The 27,612-nt window shown below is 41.8% G+C and overlaps 2 protein-coding genes across 2 annotated transcripts in view; both read left to right on the top strand.

Annotated features, from left to right (window-relative positions):
- cep131 (centrosomal protein 131) overlaps nt 1-12,417 on the top strand; it is a 35,227-nt gene extending 22,810 nt beyond the window's left edge. The window contains exons 21-26 of the mRNA XM_080454891.1: nt 647-721; nt 4,068-4,210; nt 7,250-7,427; nt 8,235-8,431; nt 9,086-9,146; nt 9,285-12,417. Of these exons, the coding sequence (XP_080311017.1) occupies nt 647-721; nt 4,068-4,210; nt 7,250-7,427; nt 8,235-8,431; nt 9,086-9,146; nt 9,285-9,356 (726 nt within the window). The 3' untranslated portion in view covers nt 9,357-12,417. The remainder of the gene's footprint in view (nt 1-646; nt 722-4,067; nt 4,211-7,249; nt 7,428-8,234; nt 8,432-9,085; nt 9,147-9,284) is intronic.
- Nucleotides 12,418-13,785: 1,368 nt separating this feature from the next.
- st6galnac (ST6 (alpha-N-acetyl-neuraminyl-2,3-beta-galactosyl-1,3)-N-acetylgalactosaminide alpha-2,6-sialyltransferase) lies at nt 13,786-27,470 on the top strand. The gene is made up of 10 exons (XM_080454649.1): nt 13,786-13,905; nt 14,989-15,410; nt 17,754-18,111; nt 19,402-19,567; nt 20,432-20,606; nt 21,380-21,518; nt 21,871-21,974; nt 22,705-22,788; nt 24,629-24,728; nt 25,798-27,470. The coding sequence occupies exons 2-10, from the start codon at nt 15,244-15,246 to the stop codon at nt 25,966-25,968; spliced, it is 1,464 nt and encodes a 487-aa protein (XP_080310775.1). The 5' UTR covers nt 13,786-13,905; nt 14,989-15,243; the 3' UTR covers nt 25,969-27,470.
- The last annotated feature ends 142 nt before the right edge of the window (nt 27,471-27,612 follow it).

The following is a 27,612-nucleotide window of genomic DNA, read 5'->3' as shown; positions in this document are numbered from 1 at the left end:
GGGGTCCCAACATGATTTATGGGGGGTCCCCAGATGACAGTGAAGTGACTTTTAAGACCTTTTTAATATCTAAAAAAAAAATAAGGGAAAAAAAGAAAAGAAGACCATTACTGCATCAAAAGTAATCAACAAACTATGCTATACTATAATATACTATAGGCAAAATTAGCCGATCTACAAGCTCACAACGCCTCGCATTGCGAGGCGTTGTTAGCTTGTAATATTTAAACTAAATTGAATGCCTCAACTCCTACATTCCAAGTGCTTATCAGGGTGGGGGGATGATTATTTGGGGGTCACCAGTTCAAATATGATTATTTTGGGGGCCCCCAGTTCACTCAAATATGATAATTTTAGGGGTCACGGCCTGAAAAGGTTGAAAACCACTGGTGTAGACAACCACGTATCCTCAGATACACATGCATGCTCCAGTCTCTTCTTTTCACCTGATAGCGAGGCATTTCACCATGCTTTTCACATTGCCACGCATTGTGAACTTGTAAATAGGCTATTGTCTGCGCACAGCACTGTCATTCGACAAATAATAAGGCGTATGGCTGTGCAGGAACAGGCGGTGGTCAGATGCTTGGTTTAGTGGGTAGTAGAACTCTTTTAGACTAATTGAGTATATTTTATGTGTGACTAGGTGGAGATGAAGGCATTACGAGAACGGCTGGAGATTGAAAAGCAAACCTGGGAGGAAAACTACATGAAGAAAGAGGTTTGTGCATGTGATGTGCCATGTCAATTTGTGTGTCTGCACTTGGCCAGTCAATTACATCCAGTAACCATTCATTTATGTAAATGTGCAATTTCTTAGGCCCAGGTTCAAATAATCCCCATTTAATAGACATTGAGTTGAATTACAACCATGCACTGAGTATCCAATGTGCAGTGCACTCCTTCCATCACATGCGAGGCATAATGAATGGTGATCAGGTCATTGTTTAGAAATAAACCCTGACAGGGTGATAGGCTTTAGTCTTTGTCACCCTGAAGGGGCTTATTTCCCAACAATGGCCTACTCACCATTCATTATCCCGCTTATTACATGGCTACTTAATAAATTAATTAATTCATTGAAACAAAATGTAACAACAAAACGATTTCATTGATTTTAAAATAATTGAATTGCTTACGGTAAAGCAAGATATTGTCCACTAGATGTGTGTCCAGTGCAACTGTTAGGCTTGCAAAACTCCAGTAGGAAGTGTTGATCAAATATTAATCTATATTATGTTGCTGCATTGCCTATTTCTTTAGTATACTGTTCAGCTGTAAAATGTAAGATTGTGCGTTTGTTTACATGGCTGCCTTGTTGAATATTGCAAAAACAAGCATTGCAGATTAATATATTAATTGGTTGATATAGATGCATTGTCTCCATCAGTCTGTTATTCACAGCAGCGGTCATTATTGAAAAATAATAGACTGCTGAATTCAGTTATTGAACCAAGCTTGGTTGATATCAGAATCAGCCAAGCTGTGTAATAAAAGCACAGATAATTTGCCAGCATCCCGTGTAATAGTAATAGTTCACAGCACTCATATTGACATGAACAGTTGAGTATTGTTACGTACTTCCACAGGTGTTACCAATGACAAGACATTCATTAAAGCTCTGTTCCATTTAGTATAGCAGAGCCTTTCTAGTGAGCCATCGTGCACAATAGCACGACTTTGACCAGTTTGACCAGAATGTAATACAACATCTTTGGCTCCTGGCCTTCCGGCCTGGCAGAGATAATTAGTATCACTGGGAAGGAAGTAACATTACACTATTCATGTCAATAATACCTGCCATGAAAACATTCTATTGAGTAGAACCCAGTGTGTTCTGCCATGTGCAGATCACTCTTCCCTCACATTGCCAGATGACTCTAAGCGTCTACTATACTAAGAAAGGATATATTGATCCCCAGAGGGAAATTAATCTGTCATAACAGCAACAGCAGTTAGAATGAAACATGGGAGAGGTACAGTTAAGAGTCAAGAACCAAACCAAATACAAAATAAATAATAATAAATAGATGTCTGCACTGGATCTCTGAATGAGAATGAGAATGAGAATATATGAATGTATCTATTGCCACTGAATATATTAAATTAATATATAATCGAGTATAATGTTTATCCGCAATGGGTGGATATAGGTATGGATGTCTATTGATGCTAATGCAGTGCTACTGACACATTACTGCACTGTCTGCAGTGTCTTAAGAAGACTTTGGTAACTTATATTACTGGGGTAAATATTGAGCATAATATTTGACATATCTTTAAGTTAACCAGCTTATAGTTGCCTAAAGCTACATCTTGCTCCAATGAAGGCTAAATAATTAGAGCATGGTGTGTATAATTAGACCCAAGGAAAGAAAGGAAGTGGAAACTCATTGATTGTAGAAAAAGAATTGAATCCTGCTATTGTACAAAGTACAAAAAATAACCTTTATTGTAACATTTAAACAGCTGTCATCATACAGTACATTCAACACGTATTGAAGTAGTTCTTCCTCAGGCATCATTCAAATGCCGGTTGGGCCGGTTTAGAAGCCAACTGTTCTTTTCATAAATACATAGTACATAGTACATAAGTACATAATGTCCCAAGCCCTTATACATTCAGAATTATTATCTTCATAGGTGAGATTCAAAATATAATGATTATTACATATTAATAGATTCAACATATTGACATATAGCTGCATCTCACTTTGGGGTACAGCTGTTTGATAACCCCTATATTTCCTTTCATTTCCTTATTCCTGTTAATTTCCTTTAATTCCAGTATACATTTTCCATCTTTAAATATTTCCCAAATCTTGCAACCCTAATCATCCTACTCAGTCATTTACTTGTGGCCCGCAGCAGCGAAAAACATAAAGTATAACATTGCACATTGGCAAGCACAAAAGGCTTGTTCCAAACTGAGAGTTAATCCGCTTTCCCCCATTGGCAAGAATTGGGACGAGGAGTGACATGGAGTTTTGGTTGTTTTGTGTTAACCCATTTAGACCTGTTACACCTAGACTTTGTTATGCCTTTCCATCCAGGAATGCCTCTGTCATTTTTGTTGTTGTTATATAGCAACATAATTGTTGCATTGTTTTTCGTTTTTTTTATAAAGATTTGAAGTTTTTCAGAAAACTTAGGTCAGGATATATAGTTTTTAGAATCGGCCTCAGGTCTTAATGAAAAAAAAAAAAAAAGGGTTAACGTGTAGCTAAAACTTTTTAAAGTGTGTTATAATTTTATACAGTCCGACTATCAGAATTTTATTTCAAAATAGATTTGTTTTCACATTTGTGCATGTGTGTGTCGGTTGGTGTGGACAAACGCATATACAGTGTGTGCATAAAATGGGTTTGTGTACATTTTTGAGTGTGCATGGGTGTACTGCTTTTAATCCCCTTTTTGTGTACGCTACCAGCTCTCACTGCTGTTCTTGATGCAAACCACTAAACACACTGTAAATGTGAATTGTCAACCGGACCCTTTTAGCCTTTTGCTAGCCACCCCTCAGTAAACTGTGAAACCCAGGGTTGTAACTTGTCCTTGGTGCCACTGTGTTTCAAATTGAAGAGTAATGCTTGCACAGTGGCTCATAAAGAACAGAAACGGGCCTTTTTTTCTGTCCAAATGGATTCCATTGTGTTTAGCGACGACAGGCGTTGTGCCAACTCTCCGCCAGCCCTCTGCAGTCCATGCACTAAAGTGAGGGCAATGCACCCTACACCTCCCATTCTCCTCTTAAATGTCATGTAAACAATACCCACAGCGGGCAAGGGTATTGGAATGAGGAAGGGATGACAAATAGCTTAAGTCAGGATAGGATTTAAAAACAACATCTCACACTTGACACTGCCCCACACGTTCGCACAGGGGAGTGGTTGCTAATTGATGAGCTATTCCGAAAGCACTTGGCATTGGTGTATCTGCACGTAAGTGTATTTTCATTAGAAGGTGAAAGCATCTATGCGCAGGTTATCTTTCTGAACGTTGCGTTTGTTTGGCATTCTCTCCTATCAGAAGGCTGGCAGGAATTACATGTGTTTCCACATTCATAGGAAGCATGGCTGCTGAGCCGAGAGCGAGAGCTCAAAGAGGAAGTGCGTCAAGGGCGAGATAAGGAGATTGAGCTGGCCCTCCAGAGGTTGGAGGAAGAGACCAGCACTGCCAGAGAAGAGTGTGAGCGAGCAGCAGACAACCGGTGGGTTTGCACTTGATGCAAAGTTTAATTATAAATCCGTTTTTTATTATGCATTGTGTTGGCAAGGCACTCACTGGGTTCATTATACCAAATACAATATTGTTATTACCCCCTGATAGTAGGGGGTACTAAGTGAAAAATCGTTACGCGGCGGATAAAAGCATGAAATTTGATACAGATGTCCCTTGGGTCATCCTAAAACATCCTAGAAGGGGTGCCCAAAAAAATCTTAAACAGGAAGTGAGTTATGGACAAAATCCAAAATGGCCACCTAAACTGTTGACCGTTGACTCAAAAGACACCAAAATAATCTCCAAAAAGCATAAAATGTGGCACACATGTCCTTTGGGTCATCCTAAGACATCCTAGAAGGGGAGCCCAAAAAAATCTGAAACAGGAAGTGAGTTATTGACCAAATTGAAAATGGCCGCCTAGTGTTGTCGATTGACTCAAAAGACAACTAAAGAATCTCCAAAAAGTATAAAATGTGTCACACATGTCCCTTGGGTCATCCTAAGACATCCTAGAAGGGGTGCCCAAAAAAGTCTTCAACAGGAAGTGAGTTATTGACTAAATTGAAAATGGCCGCCTACAGTGTTGGCGATTGACTCAAAAAGCCTATAGAATCTCCAAAAAGTATACAATTTGGCACATATGTCCCTTGGGTCATCCTAACACATCCTAGAAGGGGTGCCAAAAATAATCTGAAACAGGAAGTGAGTTATTGACTAAATTGAAAATGGCCGCCTACAGTGTTGAAAGATGATGCAAGATACCTACAGAATCTCATAAAAGCATGAAATGTGGTACAAATGTCCCTTGGGTGATCTGAACGCATCCTACAAGGCGTGCCCAAAAAGGTTTTAAACAGGAAGTGACCGCCTAAAAGCAGTTGACACAAAAGAAAACATAAGGGGACGTCATAAAAGTGTATAATTTGGTACGTACATTGAGTGCTTCTTAATATATCCTAGAAGGGGTTATTTATTTGTTTGCTTGTTTATTAAACTTTTTAGGAAGGGACCATGTTGAAGAAATTCTAAATGGCTGTTTAAACAGTTGACCATGGCAGTCTGCATATTATGCAGACTCAATACGACAGGTTATGCAGTGCATAACTTGCCGTATTTTGTAGTCTACCTTCTGTTTTCATTTCTACATCACTTATTTATTTTACTTTCTGCATATTTTTTTTATTGTACTCTTTGAATCTTCTTTATTTATCTAACTCTCTGCATATTCTCATTTATTTTACTCTGCATCTTATCTTACTCTGCATATTCTTATTTTACTCTCTGCATCTTATTTATTTTGCACTCTACATCTTCTTGCTTGTTTTACACTCTATCTTCTCATGTATTTTCTTCTTGATCATTACTGTTTTTTTGTGATTAGTGTTTAGTAACTACATGTATTCATGTGTGCCATTTCGCAATTACCAGCACATTGGCATAATGCTCTGCAAGGTAACCCAGCATCCCGGCATCTACACTTTCTCGAACAGAAGGGCTCAGCTTTGCAGCCACACTTGAGTTCTCTACAAACTTAAGCAGCCTCTGGCAAGAGTGTCCATAAAGGTGTCCACGAATCAGCGACTTTCATTTATTTGTCAGGAGATGGTAGAGATTGCATAGCTTTCAGGCTTCTGGACCAAATGCTAGATTGGCTGCTCGATTTGAATATTGTAGCAGTGCAGCCCGTGTGGGAGGAGTGTTTTCCATTGAGAGACTATTCAAACTTTTTTTGGCACCCCTTAGGATGCATTCAGATCACCCAAGGGACATTTGTACCAAATTTCATGCTTTTATGAGATTATTTTTTATGAGTGTCTTTTGCATCATCTGTCAAGACTGTACACAGCCATTTTCAATTTAGTCAATAACTCACTTCCTGTTTCAGATAATTTCAGGCACCCCTTCTAGGATGTCTTAGGATGACCCAAGGGACATGTATGCCATTATGAGATTCTTTAGTTGTCTTTTGAGTCAATCGACAACACTGTAGGCGGTCATTTTCAATTTTGTCAATGACTCACTTCCTGTTTAAGATTTTTTTGGGCACCCCTTCTGGGATGTCTTGGGATGACCCAAGGGACATGTATGCCAAATTGTATGCTTTTATGAGATTCTTTAGTTGTCTTTTGAGTCAATAGATAACACTGTAGGCGGCCATTTTCAATTTTGTCAATAACTCAGTTCCTGCTTAAGATTTCTTTGGGCACCCCTTCTAGGATGTCTTAGGATGACCAAAAAGACATGTGTGCCAAATTGTATGCTTTTATGAGATTCTTTAGTTGTCTTTTGAGTCAATCGACAACACTAGGCGGCCATTTTCAATTTAGTCAATAACTCACTTCCTGTTTCAGATTCCTTTGGGCACCCCTTCTAGGATGTCTTAGGATGACCCAAGGGACATATGTGCCAAATATTATGCTTTTTGGAGATTCTTTTGGTGTCTTTTGAGTCAACGGTCAACAGTTTAGGTGGCCATTTTGAATTTTGTCCATAAGTCACTTCCTGTTTAAGATTTTTTTGGGCACCCCTTCTAGGATGTTTTAGGATGACCCAAGGGACATCTGTATCAAATTTCATGCTTTTATCCGCCGCGTAACGATTTGGCCATTTTTTGTGCTTAGTACCCCCTACTATGATTTAAATACGTATTTACACATCCAAGGAAAAATCCTTAGGGCCCTATTTTCGCCGGTGCCATTATCCCTAAACTTCTTTGCCATTTTTTTATATTTTTAAAAACACTTTCAAATAGTTCAACTAGCCGATCTACGTAGACACGTTGTGAGCTTGTAGATTGGCTATTTGAACTATTAGATTTTTATTTTTTTTAAAGTAAAAAATGGCAAAGAAGTTCAGGAATAATGGGTAAGGCACTAGTGAAAATAAGGCCCTTAGTGTTTATTCATCCATTTATACCTCTTGAGGGTGTACACATGTTTACAAAACTTGTACATTCTCAGAGTTAAATTCACACTGAGGACTTTTTACTGTGTACTGACAGTGTGTCCCGTTGTTCCCCTCCAAGGGTGAAGCGCGTCAGGGAGAAGTATGAGGCAGAGCTGATGGAGCTGGAACACTCGGAGAGGGCTGCCGTGGACAAACAGCAGGAGCTGAAGAAGAGGCAGATGGACACGGAAGGAGAGCTGATCCGAGTCCAGGCCCTCTTCCGACAGAGGGAACAGGAAGTGGAGGACATCACACAGGTACAGTACAGCTGTCAGTTCTGCAACTTTGAAAATTTCAGGGACCCCCCCAGACTGGTTGCAGGTTGGGTTGCAGGTTGCATTAGAGAGAGGAAGAGATGCATGCATGGGAGAGAGAGGGAGAGCTCTATTAGCGTGAGAGGGGGAGAGGGAGGGAGGGAGAGCTTATTTCACCAACACAATAACCTGGCCAATACTACAAAATGAATTAAGAACAGATTCTCATGGATTAAAGTCATTTGGATTCCAGTCAGCAGGTCTTCTATGGAAGCGATATCGAGCACCGAAAATAGCAGATCTACAAGCTCACAACACGATGCGCTGGGACGTGTTGTGAGCTTGTAGATCGGCTATTTTCGGCTACTAGTTATTTTAAGATTAAAGAGTATTTGAAGTGGTCAAACTAGCAATAGAAGTACATGTTCAGAAGCATCTTCCATAACACAGGAATGGTCTCAGAAATGTCATAAAAGCAAAAATGTTAAAGCCTCAATCTGTGATTTATTCAGCTGGTTTTCTGTATGTAGAACAGCAGCAACATAGGTGTAGAAGGATAATAGCTAAACATCATTACATTTTCAGTCATGAGATGTTATTTAGCTTCATTCCATGGATTCTTATTAGGGCCAAAATAAATCAACATACTCTGTACAGGAACCGAAACACGCTGACAGTGCATCGCTTCTCGACGCTTCGTCAGCACAAAAATCACATTTTCAGCTTGTGTGTATATACATATATATATATATATACACACATATGTATACTGTATATATACAGTATAATGAACTCTTTGTCGTCTCTCAGTCCAGGGACAAGCTAGCGGAGGAGCGGCGCAGGCTGGCAGAGGTGATCAGGGAGGAGTTTGCCGAGCGACTGGTGGTGACCGAGGAGGAGAACCGCAGGATGAAGGTGGAGGTGTCAGAGGTGCGGGCGCGACTACGGCTGGAGGTGGAGAGGGTGACCAGGGAGAAAGAGGAGGAGCTGGCTGAGGTGCACCAACGGTAAGCAGTGGGCAAGGAGATGAATGGATGGAAATTGAGGTGCGGATGGATGGATGGATGGATGCATGCTTGCATGCATGCATGCATGGATAGATGTGCTAATGTGAAAGTACATTCCCTGAACGTTCCCTGAAAACAGCAGATCTACATGCTCGCATTGCGTTGTGAGCTTGTAGTTCAGCTAGATCTATAAGTTCACAAGGGATTTGGTGTGGAGGGAGAAAAGGAGGGGACCAAGTATAGAGCCCTGGGGGACCCCGGTCAATTAAGTTTAGGGTTTAAGTGGTTAAAGCCAGAAAACTCTTCCACATTCTTTGAATGCTACGGAGAGTCTGTAACTGCGCCCCGCAAAAGTTGTGCCAGGAAGCTGTCACATCTATCTATCCTAAGGATCGACTTTTTCATTTCCATTTGCGCTAAGCAGCACGCTAGATAGGCTTCGACTAATCTCATTTTGTGTAGGACTTACGGTATTTACCGGTACGTGACTGCAAACGCAAAACGGAACTGGAGGGAGGCGCAACATCGCATTTTCAGTGCTGCTGTTCAATGAAGTACAGACTGTTAGGCAGAAGCATTTTGTAAAATTGTGTGAACCAACAATCTGTCTGAAGAGACTAGCATCTGATCAACATCTTCCTCCTGATTTGACAGAGTGAAGTCGGCCATCTTGAAGAAGGAAGAGACTGTCAGTAGCCTTCGGAAGCAGCACGAGGTGAGGGGCTTGTTGTGCAGTCATGGCTAAAGCCTGTATCTTTCTGTAAAAAAAAAAAAGAAGTAGTGCGGTCAGTGGGTAAACATCGCCGGAGAGGTGATTGACGGCATGAATAAACACTGCTTTCTCCTCCAATAGGCTGCGTTGAAGAGGGCGGATCACCTGGAGGCCCTGTTGGAACAGCAGAGGAAACAGCTGTTGGAGAAATGACTGACAGGGTGGGCGGGTCTCGGCTTGCCAGAGCGCCTCTCCCCCCCCAAACCTCTCTCTCTCTCTCTCGCTCCCCTCAATGCTCTGTCTGATGTGCCACTTGGGGGCCCCTACCTGTTTTTCTTTGGTGGAGAGTGTTCCGCTAAGTGAGATTGGAGCTTGTAGAACTTGAGAGGGAACACAAAGTGAACTGCGGAGACTGTCCTACCTCGTTGGGAACACACAAAAAAAGAAGAAGAACAGGGCGGAAGGGGCCTCTTTGTACAGGCAGGAAACGGGACCTTGTTTTGTGGAACAGATGGCTCTGTTGTTTGACAGTGACATCCCCGCTGGAGCTAGCGGAAAGAGACTTATCGGCGTAGTCGACCATTCTCTTCATACCACAGGAGGAAGGCTGCATTTTTTCCATTTTATCTGACTGTGCCACCGCAGACCCCCACCCCCACCCCTGTGGGGTAAGCCCCCGTCATGCTCCTCCACTGAGGCCGGTTGCCACAGAGAGGAGTTCCAGATGTTTCTCAGAGCCAGCCCAGGCCTGTGCTGCTGGTGTAAAGTTTTTACAGAATGCAAAATGAGAGGGGAGAGGGGGGGGGGGGTCTTCCTGAAAGCCCCCCACCTCACCCCTGGAGTCCAGATCACTTGGTCGTCAAAACTTAAGAGTTAAGCCTGAGTTACACGTAGTCGCACACCAGTGTCTCGCACCAGTGACACGTTATGAGCTTGTAGATCGGCTATTTTTGGTGCACGACACCAGTGCGCAACTATGTATAACTTTGGCTTTTTGCTTGTATGCAGCCCAGGCGCTCGGTTCCCCCTTTGTGTGTGAGTTACAGATGCCTTTTGTCCCCGTGCCCCCTCGGGTTAGTGATAATTACAGGCTCTAGCCTCACTAGTTACAGCCCAACCACCCCGTCCCACAGGCCCACGATCAGCCCAGTATAGCTCTGAATCCGAGTATGTGGTATTAGTCTTGAGCTAAAAAGATCCAATCTGACAGAGAGGTCAGAAGCTGTCCACTAATATTGGTTTTTGACTACAAAAATGTACAAAGTTATAAAAATGTGTTCTAGAAACGTCACTAGTAAGAAAGAGGAATGAGGCGAGGAGCAGTGGGGAAAGGAAAGAAAGTCGAGAGTTTGTGCAGCGTGTTTGAGGTCAAAATGCTGAGGAGCCATGATTGCAGATAGAGTGGTTTTGAAAGTTTGTGAATGTGGAACAGAAAGAAGAAGAGGAGAAGGGAGTGGGGGAGGAGGAAGAGGAATGTGCATAGAAAGTGTTTATAGGATTAGGAAAGCAGAGTCTGGGACGGAGTGTGGTAGTGGCGGGGTTGAGAGGGTGCACAAGGCCGACAGACGGTTTCATGTGACCCGGCCTGCGCTAAAAGCCTGATAGGTTTCGCCACAGCGGATTCAGAGGGCGCACTGTGACAAAAAAACATCGAACTCTGAATGGGGTGAAAGGGATGCTTTGACCACGCTCGAATTCACACACAAAAGTACAGTGTACAGTACTCCCTCGTCAATCCATAATACTCAAAGGAACCGGACCCACCCCACAGCCCTTGGCTTTTGCATGTACAGTATCTTTCTTTTGTCGTCATGTTTCGAATTTCTTAGCCCATAAAAAAACAAACATATGAAGATGTTTGGAAATGCCACTTGGACACAAAAAAGGACAACTGTGGTAAGTCCATGGCTGGTTGGTGGGGGGAGTTTAACAGGAGTTTTCCACTGCAGTAGGGAAGCTCTAAACCAGGAAGTCAGCCTGTTCTATAGGGGCAACATAATGTGACAGACCACACAGCTGTGTGAAGTTCATAGCTTTGTGGCCATCCCACTTAGTTTTTGTATCGTAAGATGTTTTTATTTTATTTATTTCGATTATTGTTCTTAATTTATGAACCCATTTAATGCTCTTGCATTGCTTTCTAATAGTGATTCTAATTTTTCTTATGTCCATGACTCCTCTTGACAAGTTTATGATTTTGAAGTAATCATTTCACAAATCAAGCAGACCATGCCACGAGTTTGCATTACGTTTGCAAAATGACAACAAGGCCAAATGCTTGGTAGAGCCAATGCGGTTATGTTAGTACTTTGTAATTACGCCATTTATGGATGGTCCAAGTACAGTATGTCAGGTTTTGCTGATATGGAATGTAGGTGTCCGAGCCACAATATAATGAAGTATATTTTAGTGATAGCTAGTTTGGTGGTTTATGTAGTGCAGAGTAATGCATAATGCATTTTCTGACCTCAGACAGCAGGACATGGCAGTGATGTCACGTCTTCCGTCTTCTTCTGTTGAGAGTAGGCCGGTAAAAACCACAACAGAAAATGTGAATTTGCGACTTTTGCGGCTCGCATAGCCTTATGAAAATGAAAAGTAAGAGACGGAGAAATGACTCATTTGGTTCTCGCGGACGAGTCGAACACCCATCACACATTATTAGTCTGGGTTTCACATAATAGCAGCTGAGACGGGACGTGAGTCATGGTGACCGTGCATCTGAGGCCCCACGGTCGGAATAATTCCTCCTAGCCTTTCATTCCACTGCTGCTTTTGGCACTGCAGACGGGGCTGTTCGCCTCATGCCCAACAGGGTGGCAACATGGTTGGCATTTCTCGCCCATGCCCGTCCCACATGTGCCACTGAGTCTGGCCTTTGTGTGTGTTCCACTGCACTGTTGGTCCATTCCTTTCTTTGTGACCTGGGGTGACCCTGACAGTGCAAATGCTAGACAAATCACACACACACACACACACACACACACACACACACACACACACACACACACACACACACACACACACACACACACACACTCTGATGATATACACAAATATACCCTGGTTGGGTTGAATTTGAAATTTCACTGTATGTAAAACCACTCCAGTTGTCATTTATTTTTGTTTTGTCTTCACTGTTTCCATTTTTGTATATTGTTGACAATGTAACCCTCATGTGCCCAAAACTTGCAGTTCTTCAGCCAGCCATTTACTTGTGTTGTTTTAGTCTGATCGCTCTTCATGGTGATGGTTCAAAACTGTGAAAAAGGTATTGACTAAAGTGAAAAGAGAATAAAAAGAAAAATGCTGTTCGGAAGACAAGTTTTGTTTCTCTCACTTATTTATTGGGGGGACAACAAAAATGGTTGGCTTGTTTCAGCTTCCCACCCTTCGCTCATCCTTCCTCCTCTCAGACTATAACTCACTGGTTGGTTGTGGGAGAAGTATTTTCAATCACATCTGGTCAATAACCTCTGGAATCTGAATATGTCACCAAAATTGCATTTGGCTTGGAACTCCATGACCTAAATTGACTGATACATTAGCGGTTTCACAGCCAATTAAACAATTATAGTGTCTAAATATCCAGATATTATTGTGCTTAGATTCTCTGCAAACAAACATCTCAACGCGAGCATGTACTTTTACCATAATAGCTTTGCAATCGCAGTACTTTTTATGTCGAGTGGCACTTATAAGGAAAAGGGTGGGGGGGGGGGGGGGGGGCTCAAAAACGCCAAGGGGATTTGATAGCCTATACATCTGGAATAACGTCCACTGCTGACCCACTTTCCTCACAAATGTACATTTTTTTCCCCCTGGCCCTCTAGCAAGCAGGCTTATTGGCAGACTGCTAAAGCAACCAGTGGTGCATAGAAATCTATCCCCATTCTGTATCTCCATATCTCCATTTGTTGTCGGAGAGGAAAACCAAACCTAGAGAAGCAGAGACTATATTTTGACTACATGTGTGAGGTAGAGGAGTTGTGAATAGAGTTTCTCTGTGTTATAACATGAGTGCTGATGAAGCCTCTAGATACACAGTAAAGACCTCAGAACTCCAATAGTGTATCGTAGAAAGACGATTTTTGCACTCTTCTGAGTTCAGTTAACACTGAGGATTTTGCTGTGTAGTAGCTGATAAAAACAAAACAAAGACAACAACAACAGCAACAACAACACACAGACTGCCATAATGTCTTTGGTTCGAGCTCAGCACGTTTTTTCCTGTACCTGGGGACGTTCGTCCTGCATGTTCCTTCTTGTCCCCTGGCCTGCCTGACAGCTCCTTTTTGTGTTTGTGTTGTTTATGACTTCTGAATGTGTCTGTCTGTCTGTCTGTCTGTCTGTCTGTCTGTCTGAGTGGGGGGCACACTGTTGGTCTGTCATTAGGTTTCATGATCTCTACACATTGTTATCATAGCGAGGATTCCCTTCAGAGGCGTCTTCCCTTCTCATCTTAACTTTATTACAACCTTGGTGAGTGGGACTCTCTCTGATTTCTCTCTCTCTCTCTCTCTCTGTCACCCTCCCCCCTCCCCCCTCACACTGTGGTTTGAGGGGGTCGACCAATTGCCAGCAGCTGTTGCTCATTTCACAATGGTACCGCCCCTACTGTGCCGGGACTCAGACAGAGTAGCACTCCTCTCTCTTCGAGCAGGAAGACAAGACAAACAGACAGAGCTCCTCCTGACTAGGAGGTATTGTAACTGTAGAGAGAGGACACAGCCGCTACAGGAGAACTGAGGACCGCTCATCGGTGAGGGGACTTTTAAAATGTTTTGGTTTTCATATTAAAACTTGTGTAAGAGGACGCCAGAGGGAGAGAGACAGACAGACAGACAAGAGAGTACAGTAACAGTGTGACTACAGGGGGAGATTATTTCTAACAGTTTAGTTTATTGAACTTGGTAAAATGCATTACTTTTTAATAACTTCTATGGGCATTTCCCCCACACTTTGTTTTTGTGAAGAATTATTTTAGAGGCAAAATGATTAGATTTCTATAAAGTGGAAATTCCTGCCAAGGACATGAAATGCCTATTATGTATAAAACCTTTTGTTGGGGAAGAAAACATTCTTTCTCAGTGTTCCTGTGTGCCACTTATCAGAGATGTGGAGAGCTGGGCTTATCAGCTCTTCATCACTACACATTCTTTCCATTCCCCATTTATCTTCAAACCATATGAAGTGCTTTGTTGACATTGTTGTCAGTTATTTGTTCCTACTGTTACTTCTTTGTAACGGACTTAACATTCTGAAGTCACTGAAGTGAATTCAGCAACAGTGAAGTGCCTCAGGACCTGTTTGTTACACAGTGGTTACAAAGGGGTGAGAAGTAGTGAAGTGTCATGAAGGGAGGTCTTCAATATGTATGCTAATGTCTTTAGATCCTGGTGAGATTTGTAGAGGCTCAGAATGTTCATTTGAGGGGGGGGGGGGGGGGGGTTGCATAAGAAAACATTTCCTGGAAGGGACTTTTCTGCTCTAGTTTACCAGTTTACCAGTAGCAGCCATCCTTTCCCTTATTTTGCCAGAATCAAGGCAAGGTGAGTGTGAGTGTGACCTTGTAGCGATTGGTGTCTGAGAGTGATCCAAATCAGCTAGTCCTCCTCCGCAACCTGCTCTCAACATACTTTATCCACCAGGGTAACTGACAGAGTAAATATTCCAAAGAAAGACACCAACCAAGAGAGGGAGAGATGTACTGTAAAGGGATACGGAGGTGGCGATCCCGCGTGGGGCAGAGGTTTCATTAAAAAGGGATTATTTGGTGCTCTGTTGACACCACAAGATAAAGTTTCCCTCTCTCTCCCTCCTTCCCCTGTGTGTGTGTTGACAGAATTCCAGTGTGGTGCCCAGATACTATTGTGGGCTAATTAACACCCCACCCCACCTCCACCATCGCTGCCCCCCCTCCCCGTCCCTCTCCTGGATGACCCAAAGCATTGTCTCCAGAAGGACCGAGCCCGGCCGTCCCGCCTTCTCCTCGCTTTCTGCTCGTCGGGCGCCAGCCCCCACATCTCCTCATGTTCCCTCCGGGTGAGCTGAGGGCAGGGGCCACAAACGCAGCCTGCCGGCCAGGGTCGGGCTCACCATGACGGGCATGGGACGCAAGAGGAGACTGGTGCTTTTTGTCCTGACTGTCGCGTCCTTGCTGAGCTTCTACATCCTATGTGTGAACCTGGAGATCCACGTGCCCTGGCGCACGGTGTACCTGGCGCGCATCCATGGCACCGGCGGCAACTCTCCAGAACCAAGCAGGTGAGATGGGGAGAAGAAACCTATACTTGGGCATGCATTATTCATGCATCTTTTCTTCAGCCAATGGACAAGATCCGTTTCATATAAATCCAGTACAAAATCGCATAGTGCCCTCTACATGGAAGGTTAATGGCATAATGGCATAACTTTACCCAGAGATATACACAACCTCATCTGGAAATGACATAATTCCCTATAGTTTGTTGTCTAGGGGATCTCCCAGGGATCTCAGAAAATAGTAAAATCTACAAGCTCACAACGTGAGAGATGTTGTGTATATCTGCTATTTTTTGCCAATTGTTCGCCTATTTTAGCAGAATGTTTGCCAATAAGACAAGAGGGTTCATGTGGTTAATGGCCAACGGTTGTATAATGAGACGGGGTTAAACCCTTAGTTCATGGAGGGAATTAAAAGTTCCAGGGTTTCAGTAACCACTACTTATTCCCCTTCTCGTTGTACCATTGTGGTTTTCACAAAGGAGCCACACAGTGCTCCTGTTAGACTGATGAAAAAAAAATGTCCCTGGAGTTATTTCACTGGAGGTGGTCTCTTACATATGTGAAATGTAAGCCGTGTTACACTGGGCAATGTTCCAGCTTTAAAAGCCAGCAAACCCAGATAAGATGCATTAAGAAGAGAGAAAGAAATGTGTGTAGGTGGGGGGATGTCCGTCTCTCAATGGTCTATTTCAGACACTAGGACTAAATGATAAGTTTCAGTATTCGGCACCCGCAGGTCTTCAATTTTGAGCTGCCAGAGTGGCTGGATCTTCTTGAGCTGTGCTTTTATCTGAATGTGTGGGTATTCAAATAACCATGTGCATATCCTTCTCTCTTCCTTGCTATCGCTCTCTAGCCAAATCCTAGTGGATTTTGTATAGGAGTTTTTGCGTGGTTTTTATGTATGGTAAAACGTTCTGTATTTAGAAAAGCAATTCGAGGAACCATGCCAGTTCTATGAAATTGAGAAACTGGTCATTTTCATTTTGCTCCTTTAGATAGATAGAATACTTAATTGGCCATTTTAGAATCTCAACAGTGTCACCTTTTAAAAATGCTATGCTAAATGATTAGACACAAAAAAGGAGAAGTTGTTTCACTTCTCTATAATATTTCAATGGCATTTATGAAGTACAAACAGTCTACATTCATACCAGCTAGGTTGTCCTCGCCTTCCTGTTGCTGTCCTTGTACCTTTGATCTCCGTTGGATATTAACAGGTTCCTGTTACACTTTAATATGACTGCTCTATTACATTTGTTCCTCATTAGTGGGCTTTGAGGTTCACTTCCTGCTGAGCGCGACATCAGCACCATATGGTTGGAGACTCTAGCAAGTAACCAATCAAGTGCAAAGCAAGCACCATGGTTACCTGAAACTGCAGCTGTCTTGCTGTAATTGAAACAAATTAAGGTCTATCAGGTACTGAGCTATTGCTAATGCAACCCAAAAATCTGAAAAACATGGCGAGTAATTCAACAGGATGATTTATGACATTGCTGGATTTTGTGTGCATTTTTGACAACGTCTAAGATTAAATATTTGACTGAACTAGTTTCTTTAGTTGCCATGATAAGTCATAGTGTCAACTAAGGAAGAAATAGCTGAGCACAACAAAGTTTCCATTTTAGTTGACAGACAACAAAAACCTTCATCCATCATCTGTTTTTAGTTAGCATGTGGCTCGGTACTTCCCCTTATCAGTAAACAACAAACAAGGATAGCCATGATAGCAAATAGGCTGTGTCAAGTAAAACAGCTGCGGGTGAAACTCAACTGGTAAAGTCTCCTAACGGATCTCAATTAAATCAATCAATCAATCAATCACGCTAACCATGATTAGCTCAGAGAAAACAAAGTCTATAGGCCTACTGTCGAATATTTCACGTGGAAGTTAAAGTCTGCAACAGAGATATAATCACCTCTTTCCACCGCAACTCTGTAGAACTTATTCACACATTTTAAGTGTCTGTAAAAGGACCTTCATAGTAAAAAAGAGATAACCCTTTTTTAAGGATACCGTTATTATGTTTTAGTTCCACATTATTGTGAAAACGTGTTTATGTAAAAATATATTAAATAATACGTCATGATGATTAAAAACGAAAAGCCAAATATTGTGCTGCATTGAAGTAAGTGAATGGCTCCCCAATGATGAACATTGTAGCTTTGTAAATTAGAGGTTTTCTGAACATCTTTGAAGGGAGTAACTTCAGTCAACATACTGGGGTCTAACAACATAACATAATATAATAATGAGTGAATATCATGTGTTGAAAAAAAAGATGTGGCATGCAGGGAGTGACTTGCATTCTCATTTGCAAACCTTTTGTCTCTCGGCAGATCACAAGACTCTCTTGGCCTCAACAGGGACCACTGGATCCATACGTCTCCTGCCTCGACCTTTGACCCCACACTGTCATCTGGAACAGTCGTTAATGAACATACAAGCGCTGCACACGTTACCACGACAAAACCCAGAGTACCCACGACCACTGAAGCAAAACCAGGCAAGAGTAGCGACCGGCCTCCACCAGGAGATCTTTCGGAGTCTAAAACCTTGTCTGATGCCAAAGATAATGCCAAGCCTACTACCAAAGCATCTAATCTGCAGCCGCCGCTGCCCACCCACGCTGCCAAGTCAACAGAGCCACCCTACCTCGGAGATATTTACGCCACTGAAGATATCCCATTGCAAACAGTGAGTCCAAATGTCAGTGTCGTGATGAAATTTGCATGTTGTGACTGCAACCGTCCATGCAAACCTCTGATGCTGAGAAGGGTGTTGCCCTTCTCAGTCAAAGAAAAGAGTTGTGCAATTAAATGTAAATGTTGTAACGTCATACAGATTCTGCAGTTAAAATACATTACAGAAGCCTGTAGGTTATTAGCGCTTGTCGACACATGTCAGCACTATAGTATGTTCATTAACTGAGTAGTGCTGTCCAAAGCCCAGAAGGCTCATTTGGTGTTGTGCTCTAGTTCACCCAATGTATTAGATTGCCTGGAGAACATCCAGGGCGGACTCCTCTGTCCCTGTGGCAGAGCCTCACACATGTCTGACGCACCTTTTCAGCAGGCTGGACAAGGTGATGATCAGTTGAGCGAGCTCAGGCTGACATAAAGTGGATGCCACAGGGTAAATGCCTGTGCTTGTCTTCCCAAGTGAATCAAGTCAAGTATCCCAGGCACAGGGCTCAATTCCTCGTTCTCCCCTCTGCCCCCGGTGTCATAAGCACAAAACACACTCTGTAATGTTTCTTGGAAGTTCACCAAGAGGCAGTCAGAAAGGTGTGGAAAGCACACACACACACACACACACACACACACACACACACACACACACACACACTCACACACAACATAAAATGAAGACATTCTTTGAAGTATACCTCAGGGTTTTGTGTCTCTCATGTGAGCAATCACTAAGTTTTGATGCAGTATAGAGGTTTTCCCACTGAGTAGCGCTGCCCAACGCCCAGAAGGCTATTATGGTAAAGACTGACATGCTCTTTTAACTACAGCTCAGCCAATCAGTCCAATCAGATTAGGTTTGTTTCTGCTGATGTGTCAGGCAGATACTTTACTCTTACATGTACTTTTCATAATGAGCACAGCTCGCTTAGGTCAAACCCACAGCTTCCCACGTATCGTTAGAGTTGCTCTTGTCTAGCTGCACTGTATAATTGCTATATAATTGCCTCCAATGAGAGGTGTGGGTTAATATTGTGGTTGAGAAACCTATCAGGTAGAACTAATGCTGTTGGTTTGGTAGTGTGGGCTTCGTAATGATCTTGCAGACATTATGTTGTATGTATGTTGGTATTAAAACCGAAATTATACTCACGCGTGTGTCACATTTTTCCAGGTGAAGAGTTGTTATGTGCGTAGGAAAGTTTTAGCGTTTGCACCATGTGTTTGTGTGTGTCCGTGGTCGTGTCTGCCTATGTGTATACAATTATGACACTGCCGTGGTATTTCCTCCCACCAGGACTGCCCCGACAGTGTAACAAGAAGGGTCGCGTCAACTGACCTCGCCGACCGTTTTCTGAAGCATGTTCCAGTCCTTCAGTGGGCCAAGTGCGCCACTCCTGATCAGTATGAGCGACTAAGGCAGTACCCAGGAGCACATGGTTGGGGAGTGGTTGACTATAAGAGTAAGTCTTCAATTGCTTTTATTATAACTTAAAATGCACTTTATTGATATCAAGAAAACCTGAAGTGTTCTTTTTGCTTCGGAAATGGGCGTCATCACAATCAGTAGAACTGGACTTCACAGCTGTCAGCATGTGTTGCTGCATCTTGAGTTATGTGCCCTAAATATGTGCTCGCAAGTAGGCGCTATACCTGTCAAGTAGGCCTTCTCAAGTTGACTGCTAGAGGATAGGATGACAATTCAAGCAATTCATCAAGCACACGTCCTTACACTAGTTCTTATCGGTTATGATGTTTATTGTGTTCAGTGAGAAATAGATATGTGTCTGTTTACCCCTTACACATGCTCTCATTCTCCTCTCAACCAATCACATACAAGTCTGTCTCTCAGAGTATGCAGTTGCATGAGAAAGAAAAAACAAACAAACTGCTCTAGCAATTTTTGGTCACATTCAGCAAGAAGATTTAATCTTTTAATTTAATTAAAATACAGGTCATCTTCTGCTGTTTTTAGGGAGTCTGGGAAGGGAAGACATTTTCATTTATGGCCTACATATCCATTGAGACCTGGAACGCATCTGTGTTACTTTAGATGTCTTTGGCTATTCAAAAATAGCTGATATACAAGCTCATAGCGCGGCACCGAGTGCCGCGCTATGAGCTTGTAGATCTGCTATTTTTTTTAAATCTTGAAAGATTTTATTTTAGATTTTTTTCCAAAAACTGTTAGGATTTAAAGAATCGCCTCAGGTCTTAATGGGTTATATACACTTCCCTTCCAAAACTGGAGCTTCACCATATAATATGGGGACGCTCCAGGTCAAGTCTGAAGCAAACGTTAATTGTTTCTATTTCTGTGCCAACAGCGCTGGTGGCAACTCTCTCTGTGCTCAACTCATCCGCTAACTGGCAAATGTTTGACGACTGGAATCAACGAAGCAACCGATCCCAGTGTGTCCGCTGTGCCGTGGTGGGGAACGGTGGGATACTGAAAGACTCCAAGCAAGGGAGGGAGATCGACCGACATGATTACGTCTTCAGGTAGATGGCATCTTTGGCCTGGTCGAAGCTTTAATTCATACGTCATTGTACGACGGCGTTGCTAGCCAAAGATAGTGTCATGGAATTCAATGGTCAAATGGTACTAGGAAATAAAGGCGTCAGAGTCAGTACTTAGAAGGTGGTGGGGGTTGGTGCTTTAATACATGTATTAGACAAGGACAAGCTGTACCATAAACAATAGCTATCAGGCCTAGGAGAGACAGCTTGACTCTACGTCGCGTAAAATGTAATGTGCCATAGGGCACAAAGATGAATAACATAAGATGAAGAACATAATGTACTAACAATAAGGTTACATATAACCGATCATGATAACATAATATGATTTCGTCCACAGTTGGCTTAAGAGTTGATAAGCACAGAAGTACCATGTGAAAAAAACATATACCGCGTGAACACAGTTCAATTGTAGTCTTTTACTAATGTATTGTTGTTGTTATGTCATGCTGTGTGAGCCAAAGACAATTTCCCACTGGGTAATCTAAATCTAATCTAATTTTCACACTTCAAAAATGTTGCCCTACACCCCTACCTTAATTCGCTCTCAGATGAACATAGGTGTAGTTGTTGTAGCCTTTGTGGTCTATGATGAATAGCAGGATATCATCAGAGGCATGTTGTGCTTGTGTGTCACTGAGGATGTGTCATCCAAGTGCTCCTCCAGAGCACAGCGACTGGTGCTCTGCATGTGGTTTCCACAGTGACTGATGGACTAAGTGGCAATTAACGTGCTGTTTGTGGGTTTTTTTCAGGACCAATGGGGCTGTCATTAAAGGTTTTGAGCAGGATGTGGGGTCGCGGACCACCCACTACACATTCTCTACCAACACACTGAGGAACTCCATGAGGAGCTACGCTGGCCAAGGCTACAGAGGACCCCCTCTGTCTGAGGTCAGACATCACCCCAGCAAGATAAATTCACTAAGCGGAATGATAACAACACAGTACCTTTTTTATTAGAATTTAACTAAAAGTATGAAACTCAAGCCGTACAATATAAATAAAAGGGGTATTGGAATAGAGTAGAATAGAATACAATTGAATGGGATAATTATTCAATTATCCATGTTGGCATGGATGAGATTTTCAACTGTATTTTTGTTTTTAAACACTTAAGCCCTATATACTTTGCTGTACACCGAATAGTGAAAATAGAAAAAACAGGTTGAAAGAGGGTAAGAGTGTCCCATACATGTCATATACTCATCACCAGCCCTCCTTCCCTCTTCACTGTGTTCCGTAGGAGACACGTTATGTCTTCTTGCCAGACCACGACCGTGATTACCTGCTGATGAAGGCAGCTGCAACACACACCCCAGTGGAGAGAGGACCAGAGCACAGTGACTCGTTAGTGTGGCTTCTGTTCATTTGAGTGAATCATCAACTCTTGGCGATGTTCTGATGAAAGACTGTGAATGAAAGACTTCCTATGAAGTCCACGTCTATAATGCACTAATCTGCTTATAACACTGTATAATTACAGTTATATTTCTTTATAACAATAATCTTAGCACTTTATAAAGCATGTTATAATGACTTGTAGAAGGTCATGTATGAATACATTGTAATGTGCTCACAACACTGTGTAATTACAGTTATAAACACTGGTAAGAAGTCATAATGCAATCATAACACATTCTAAAGCATTTTATAATTATTTATATTGTCAATTATCATAGAATTATAATACACTATGATCCTGGCCAAACAAATGACCAGCAATTATTAAAGGGATATTTCACTTTCAAACATCATTTCACCCCAGACAGTTTTTAAGTTGCTAGATTCAGTATTTAGATATTTGGTATTCATTTTATAAATAAAAACACCCGTCATTGGTTCTATTATGAGAGTTCTTATAATAATAATTAAACAATCATCATTGTACTCATAACTCGAGTCATAAGCAGATGATATTACATAAGTATGTTTATGATGCATTATAGACATGGACTTCATAGAAAGTGTTACCAAGATGGTAATTCTATCTTGCTATGTGTGCGTGTTTATTGTTAGTGCGTATCTGGCCTGTGGGGCTGTATCTGATTTGGGAGCGTTCCCATCTTTCCTTTTCTAGGCCACCTAACTACTTCGGGGAAAATGTGTCAGCAAGCAAGTTTAAGATGTACCACCCTGATTTCATCCGTTACCTCAGAAACAGGTGAGTGACAACGGTGCTCAAGTATCATACCATTGAAAACAGAAGTTAATAGGGCACTGTTTCCCAAACACTGTATACTGTATATATGTATTGACTGTGAGTCATTAAAAGGTACTTAAGGTGTACAATTATGTGCCTTCGGCCTGGCGGAGACAATAAATTCAACACATTTTTCAAAAGAATTTCATGAATACAATTAAAACAATTAAAATAAATTACATAAGTTCCACAAATGTAACTTTTAAGTGGAAGTGAAAATAGACAATCTACAAGCTCACAACACTTGTAGATCGTCTATTTTCACTTGTTTGGGTCCCAGGGAGAGTCTTATGGGTAACAGGCTAAAAAGTTTGGGAACCACTGTGATAGAGCATTCATATTTATCTTTGAAAGTGGTATTGACGACAACAGGGTCACTAGGACTTACAGTAAACAGAGGAATCACGTTTTAGTGTCCCATGAAACTGATAAGGGACTTACTTTATGCCTTGTAACATTACATGCAAGATCCATTGGGCTCTTTCCTGACACTCACACTTATAAATAGCATTACTATTACTATACTGTAGGTAGCACTTGCTTGCAGGGACCCCCAGAAGCAAAGATTTGGGTTAAAAAATATATAGATTCACAGATTCAAATATCAAGATTTGCACACATTTTCACATTTTTCAAAGATAGCAGATGAACAAGCTTTTTGAATAGCCAAAGTATGAAATATGGCTAGATTTTTTTTTTTTTAAATATATTTTTTGGGGCTTTTTCTGCCTTTATTGATAGGATAGTAGGCTGACAGGAAATGGGGAGAGAGATGGGGGGATGACATACAGCAAGGGTCGTCGGGATCGAGAGTCGAACCCGCGACACGCTGTCAAGCTGGATTACCAGCATATGTTAGACCCTCCAGAAAAACGCGGGCAAAAATCCTTGATTATGCGGGCTAAAATCCTTCATTTTGCGATGAAATATGCGGGGGGTTTTGCAATTTTATGCGGTGAAATTGCAGGAAGTTGTGAAATATGCGGCAATATGCGAAATGTGCGAAAAGTTGCGAAAAATGCGAAATATGTGAAAAGTTGCGAAATATGCGGAAATATGCGATGCGAAGCGCATATTATGCGATGCGATGCGCATATTATGCGATGCGGCATTTTTTTAAAAACGTTACCCCCGCATAATTATGCGCCATTTTGCTGATTATGCGGTCAATTCTGCGATCGCATAATCGCCAAATCGCCAAATATGGCAAGATTCTAAAATGACACAGATGCTTTCCCGGTTTTAATGGGTTAAGGTTAGGCACTGTTATTATAATTGAGTTTAGGCATGGTTGCATTGTAGTTAAGTTTAAGGTATGGATTGCATTTCATTGAGCTCGACTCGTCACACAATACAAGCTGCGTAATGTCCTGCTAACCTCTCGATTCTTATACCTACTGTAGAATATAATATCTTATATTCACTTTTTGTTATAACCCTACTGTCTTGTTATTATGTTGTTCACCCTTGGACTTATATGTTCTGACAATCTGAATATTATAGAATCAAAACTCCATGGCACAGGCCTAGTATTAAATTGTTTTGAGTGCAGCTAGGTCCTATGACACAAGATCACTCGTATGTTTATTGTTTAACTGTGGTCTGAACCCTGCTTTCTCCAGAGAACTACTTGACCACCGCCCTGTGTGTTTAATGCACTTCTTCCATGAGTAATAAAACAACTATTTTAGAAATAAACAGTGTCTCCGACTCCAGTTGCCCCACCCTCCTGATTGATCAAGAATTTCTTGACACTGCCAAAAATAGTAACATGGATTTTTGTATGTAATTATGTCATCAGATTCCTCCGATCCCACACTCTGAAGACCAGATATAAGGACATATATCGTCCATCCACTGGGGCTGTGATGCTATTGGCTGCTGTCCACACCTGTGACCAGGTATTGTAAACTAACAGACACATCTTACTGTATAAATATACACACACAAATGAGTTAGCAACAGCAGTATGAACATGACTGCACTTGTCTGATCAGCAGTTTCAGTAAATATTTATCCTGTCATATCTGTCATATCTGACATATACTTCCTATCAGTATGTATATTTGATTGATTGATTACTGATAGCTGAGATGAGGCACTCCCACCACAGCCGTCCAAAGGTTAACCGAAGAAGCAGTCAATAGTTTGTGTCTTGTCTTCCTGTCTTCCTTCTCTCCCCATGATGTTTAATTATGTACTCACCTATTGTGAGTCCAAAGCATTTGATTTGTGTGAGGCCTGAACCAAATAGTATTTGGGAAGTAAATGAGCAAAGCTCCCCTAACAATTATAACAGAATTGGTTTGGAGCAGACCATTTGTTCCAGTGGAAATGCTTAGCCTAATAGCCAGCTGTGAAATATAATAATTGTAGTGGATTCAAATTAGCATGTGTGCAACCATTATTGCATGAGGGGTAATTAGGTGTTGTACTCAGAACAGCAGGTGTGCAAACACTGCACGCCTGGCTGGCAGATCAAGTTTAGAGCAAAAATGGCAAGCTAAAGCGTAATGGGAAGTTCACACCAAACACAATAACTATAAATATATTGTTTTAAACATTGTTCTAACTCAAGTGGATGGCAGAGTCCACACCACAACTCTATTAACATCATTGTAGATGCTCTTATATTTATGGTTGGAGTTAGAGTTGTACTTGGTGTGAATGAAACTCTACAGTATATACGTCCTTGTACTGCAAATAGTAAATATAGCAGATGTACTAGCTCACTATGTGTTGCAAGGTGACACGCTTGCAGATTGGCTAATTTCTCAGAATGTTGCCCTATTTTTGCCAAATATTATTTAGACTACTTTTTGCCAATTTTTTGTCTATTTTCACAGCAAAAAAATGATTTTCATGTGAAAAACTCGACAGAGTTAGGCTTCACAGGTGCTATACATAGGCAGTGAGAACCGTCACTGGCCCCTAACCTTGGGTCTTTCTTTGTGTGTTGTGTTGATGAAGGTCAGCGCGTACGGCTTCATGACCCCAGACTTCAGGAACTACTCTGACCACTACTACGACAGCAGCTACCATGCTGTGGGCTTCTTCATCAATCATGACCTGCGAATGGAGATGAGCCTGTGGCAACAGCTCCACCAAGCACGCCTCATTCGACTCTACATGCGCCAGTGAACTGCAGTCAACCAGAGCCCAAGTCGTCCCCGGATACCACACGGATACCAGCCATACAAAGACAGGCTGCTGCTGCTCCAAACCCGAGGGAGACCAAACACTGGTGCCACAGGAAGTGGAAACACATGACAGGAAGTCCCCAAACTGACACCCACTTCCCTTTTCTAGCGCTGAGGGTTAACACTTCACTTGAACTTCCTGGGGCTGAAAAGAGAGCGGCAGATCATTTTCTTAATGATTCTCCTCATAGCTGCTATGATCTCTTAGTAAACACAAACAGACTTAGTGCTTTTACCAAATTATTATTATTATCATTGTTATTTTAAACGTTTAATTATGTTTTACAGGCTAGCCAAACACCTGATTAGGCTTTGGACCTGTGAATAACAGAGTTCCCACTGTGTTGTACTACTGTACACAAGGGAGAAGACTGCAATTGAGTTGGCCACTTACTTAAAATACCCTGTCTCCACGCCCTAAATAGATGTTCAGAGCACTGCGGGCAGTTGTCATGTTCTATTCTGATATTTACCCAGATTATGTTCAGTCTTTTCTGTGTTTCTGTGTTGTGTGTGACATGTGTTTGGCTAACAACAACTGTGAGAGACTGACCAATACTGAAGGGGAACAGTATTTGAAAACTAAAGGGAATTTAGTTTTAGTAACTTATAACTTATTGTTATAATTATTTTATACATTACAGCTTTTTCAAAGAAAATGTGTAGACCTTTTCCACTGGTCAACATAATAAGGCTAACAAGCATACTGTATGGAATCCTTATGGCTCTCAGTGCCTTTAATGTGAATCATTAGTCTGGTTAAGCCTAATTTATACGTTCATGTTTCAGCTATTTTCGGCGGGCAACACAGATGTACGACCAAGTATAAATTAGCCGTTAGCATGCCATGGTTGAGGTAATGGGAGGGGATATTTGAAACGATGTAGGATGTTTCCACAGCAACACAAAGTGGACAAGTTGTCGTGGCCTTTTCTCTCTGTGCCAAGCAGCGATGGTTCCCAAGGACTCCGGTGTAAGCTACAATCTGTGTGAGTGGCCATTGGCCAGAGCACCTGGGCTCATCTTTGTGCTGCTACAACAAAAGGACAATATTCAAAGACATCCATCATTCACACTTTTGTTGATTGCTGATGAGGTCACCCATACTGGATGCTGAAATGAAGTCCACTTATGAGGCCATGGAGACAAGAAGTTATCAATGACCTAATCTCTCTTGACAGATTAGTGCGACAATGTAGGTCTGTGAAGGAGTTGCAGGCAAAAGTAACCAAAGAGACTATTCAGTTCAGGGAACTTTGTGTTTATTTAAAACGGTAGACTTTTCAGAGTGGAACATTTTCCATTGTTCAAATGGAAAGGTCTGGTCAATGAAACATTGTATTGTTGAGATTGTGGATGGGAGGGACATCTAATTGTGCAATTTTTGACTGTGACTTTTATATGTTTAAAAAAAGTGTATAAAAGAAGGCTGTGATATTGTAATTATTTTGTGATTTTTTTTCCCACTGTCTTATTCCCCTTGGTCACATTTGAATGGATGAACAAGAACATTGGCTGTGACAAGGTTTAAGAGCATCATGTGAACAATTGCTGTCTGCATGTGTTCAGTTTATTGGTGTACATT

Source organism: Gymnoscopelus braueri (assembly GCF_963280865.1).
Source record: "Gymnoscopelus braueri genome assembly, chromosome: 17".
In the NCBI taxonomy this organism is placed as follows: domain Eukaryota; kingdom Metazoa; phylum Chordata; class Actinopteri; order Myctophiformes; family Myctophidae; genus Gymnoscopelus; species Gymnoscopelus braueri.
The sequence above is the reverse complement of the archived record's forward strand: the minus strand, read 5'-3'. Positions and strand labels throughout refer to the sequence as shown.

Bases quoted from the DNA above. Each gene is read 5' to 3' on its own strand.
- st6galnac (XM_080454649.1), top strand. From the start codon at position 15,244: ATGACGGGCATGGGACGCAAGAGGAGACTGGTGCTTTTTGTCCTGACT. The intron at 18,112-19,401 runs GTGAGTCCAAAT...TCCTCCCACCAG, and splicing joins AAGATATCCCATTGCAAACA to GACTGCCCCGACAGTGTAAC. The intron at 19,568-20,431 runs GTAAGTCTTCAA...CTGTGCCAACAG, and splicing joins GGGAGTGGTTGACTATAAGA to CGCTGGTGGCAACTCTCTCT.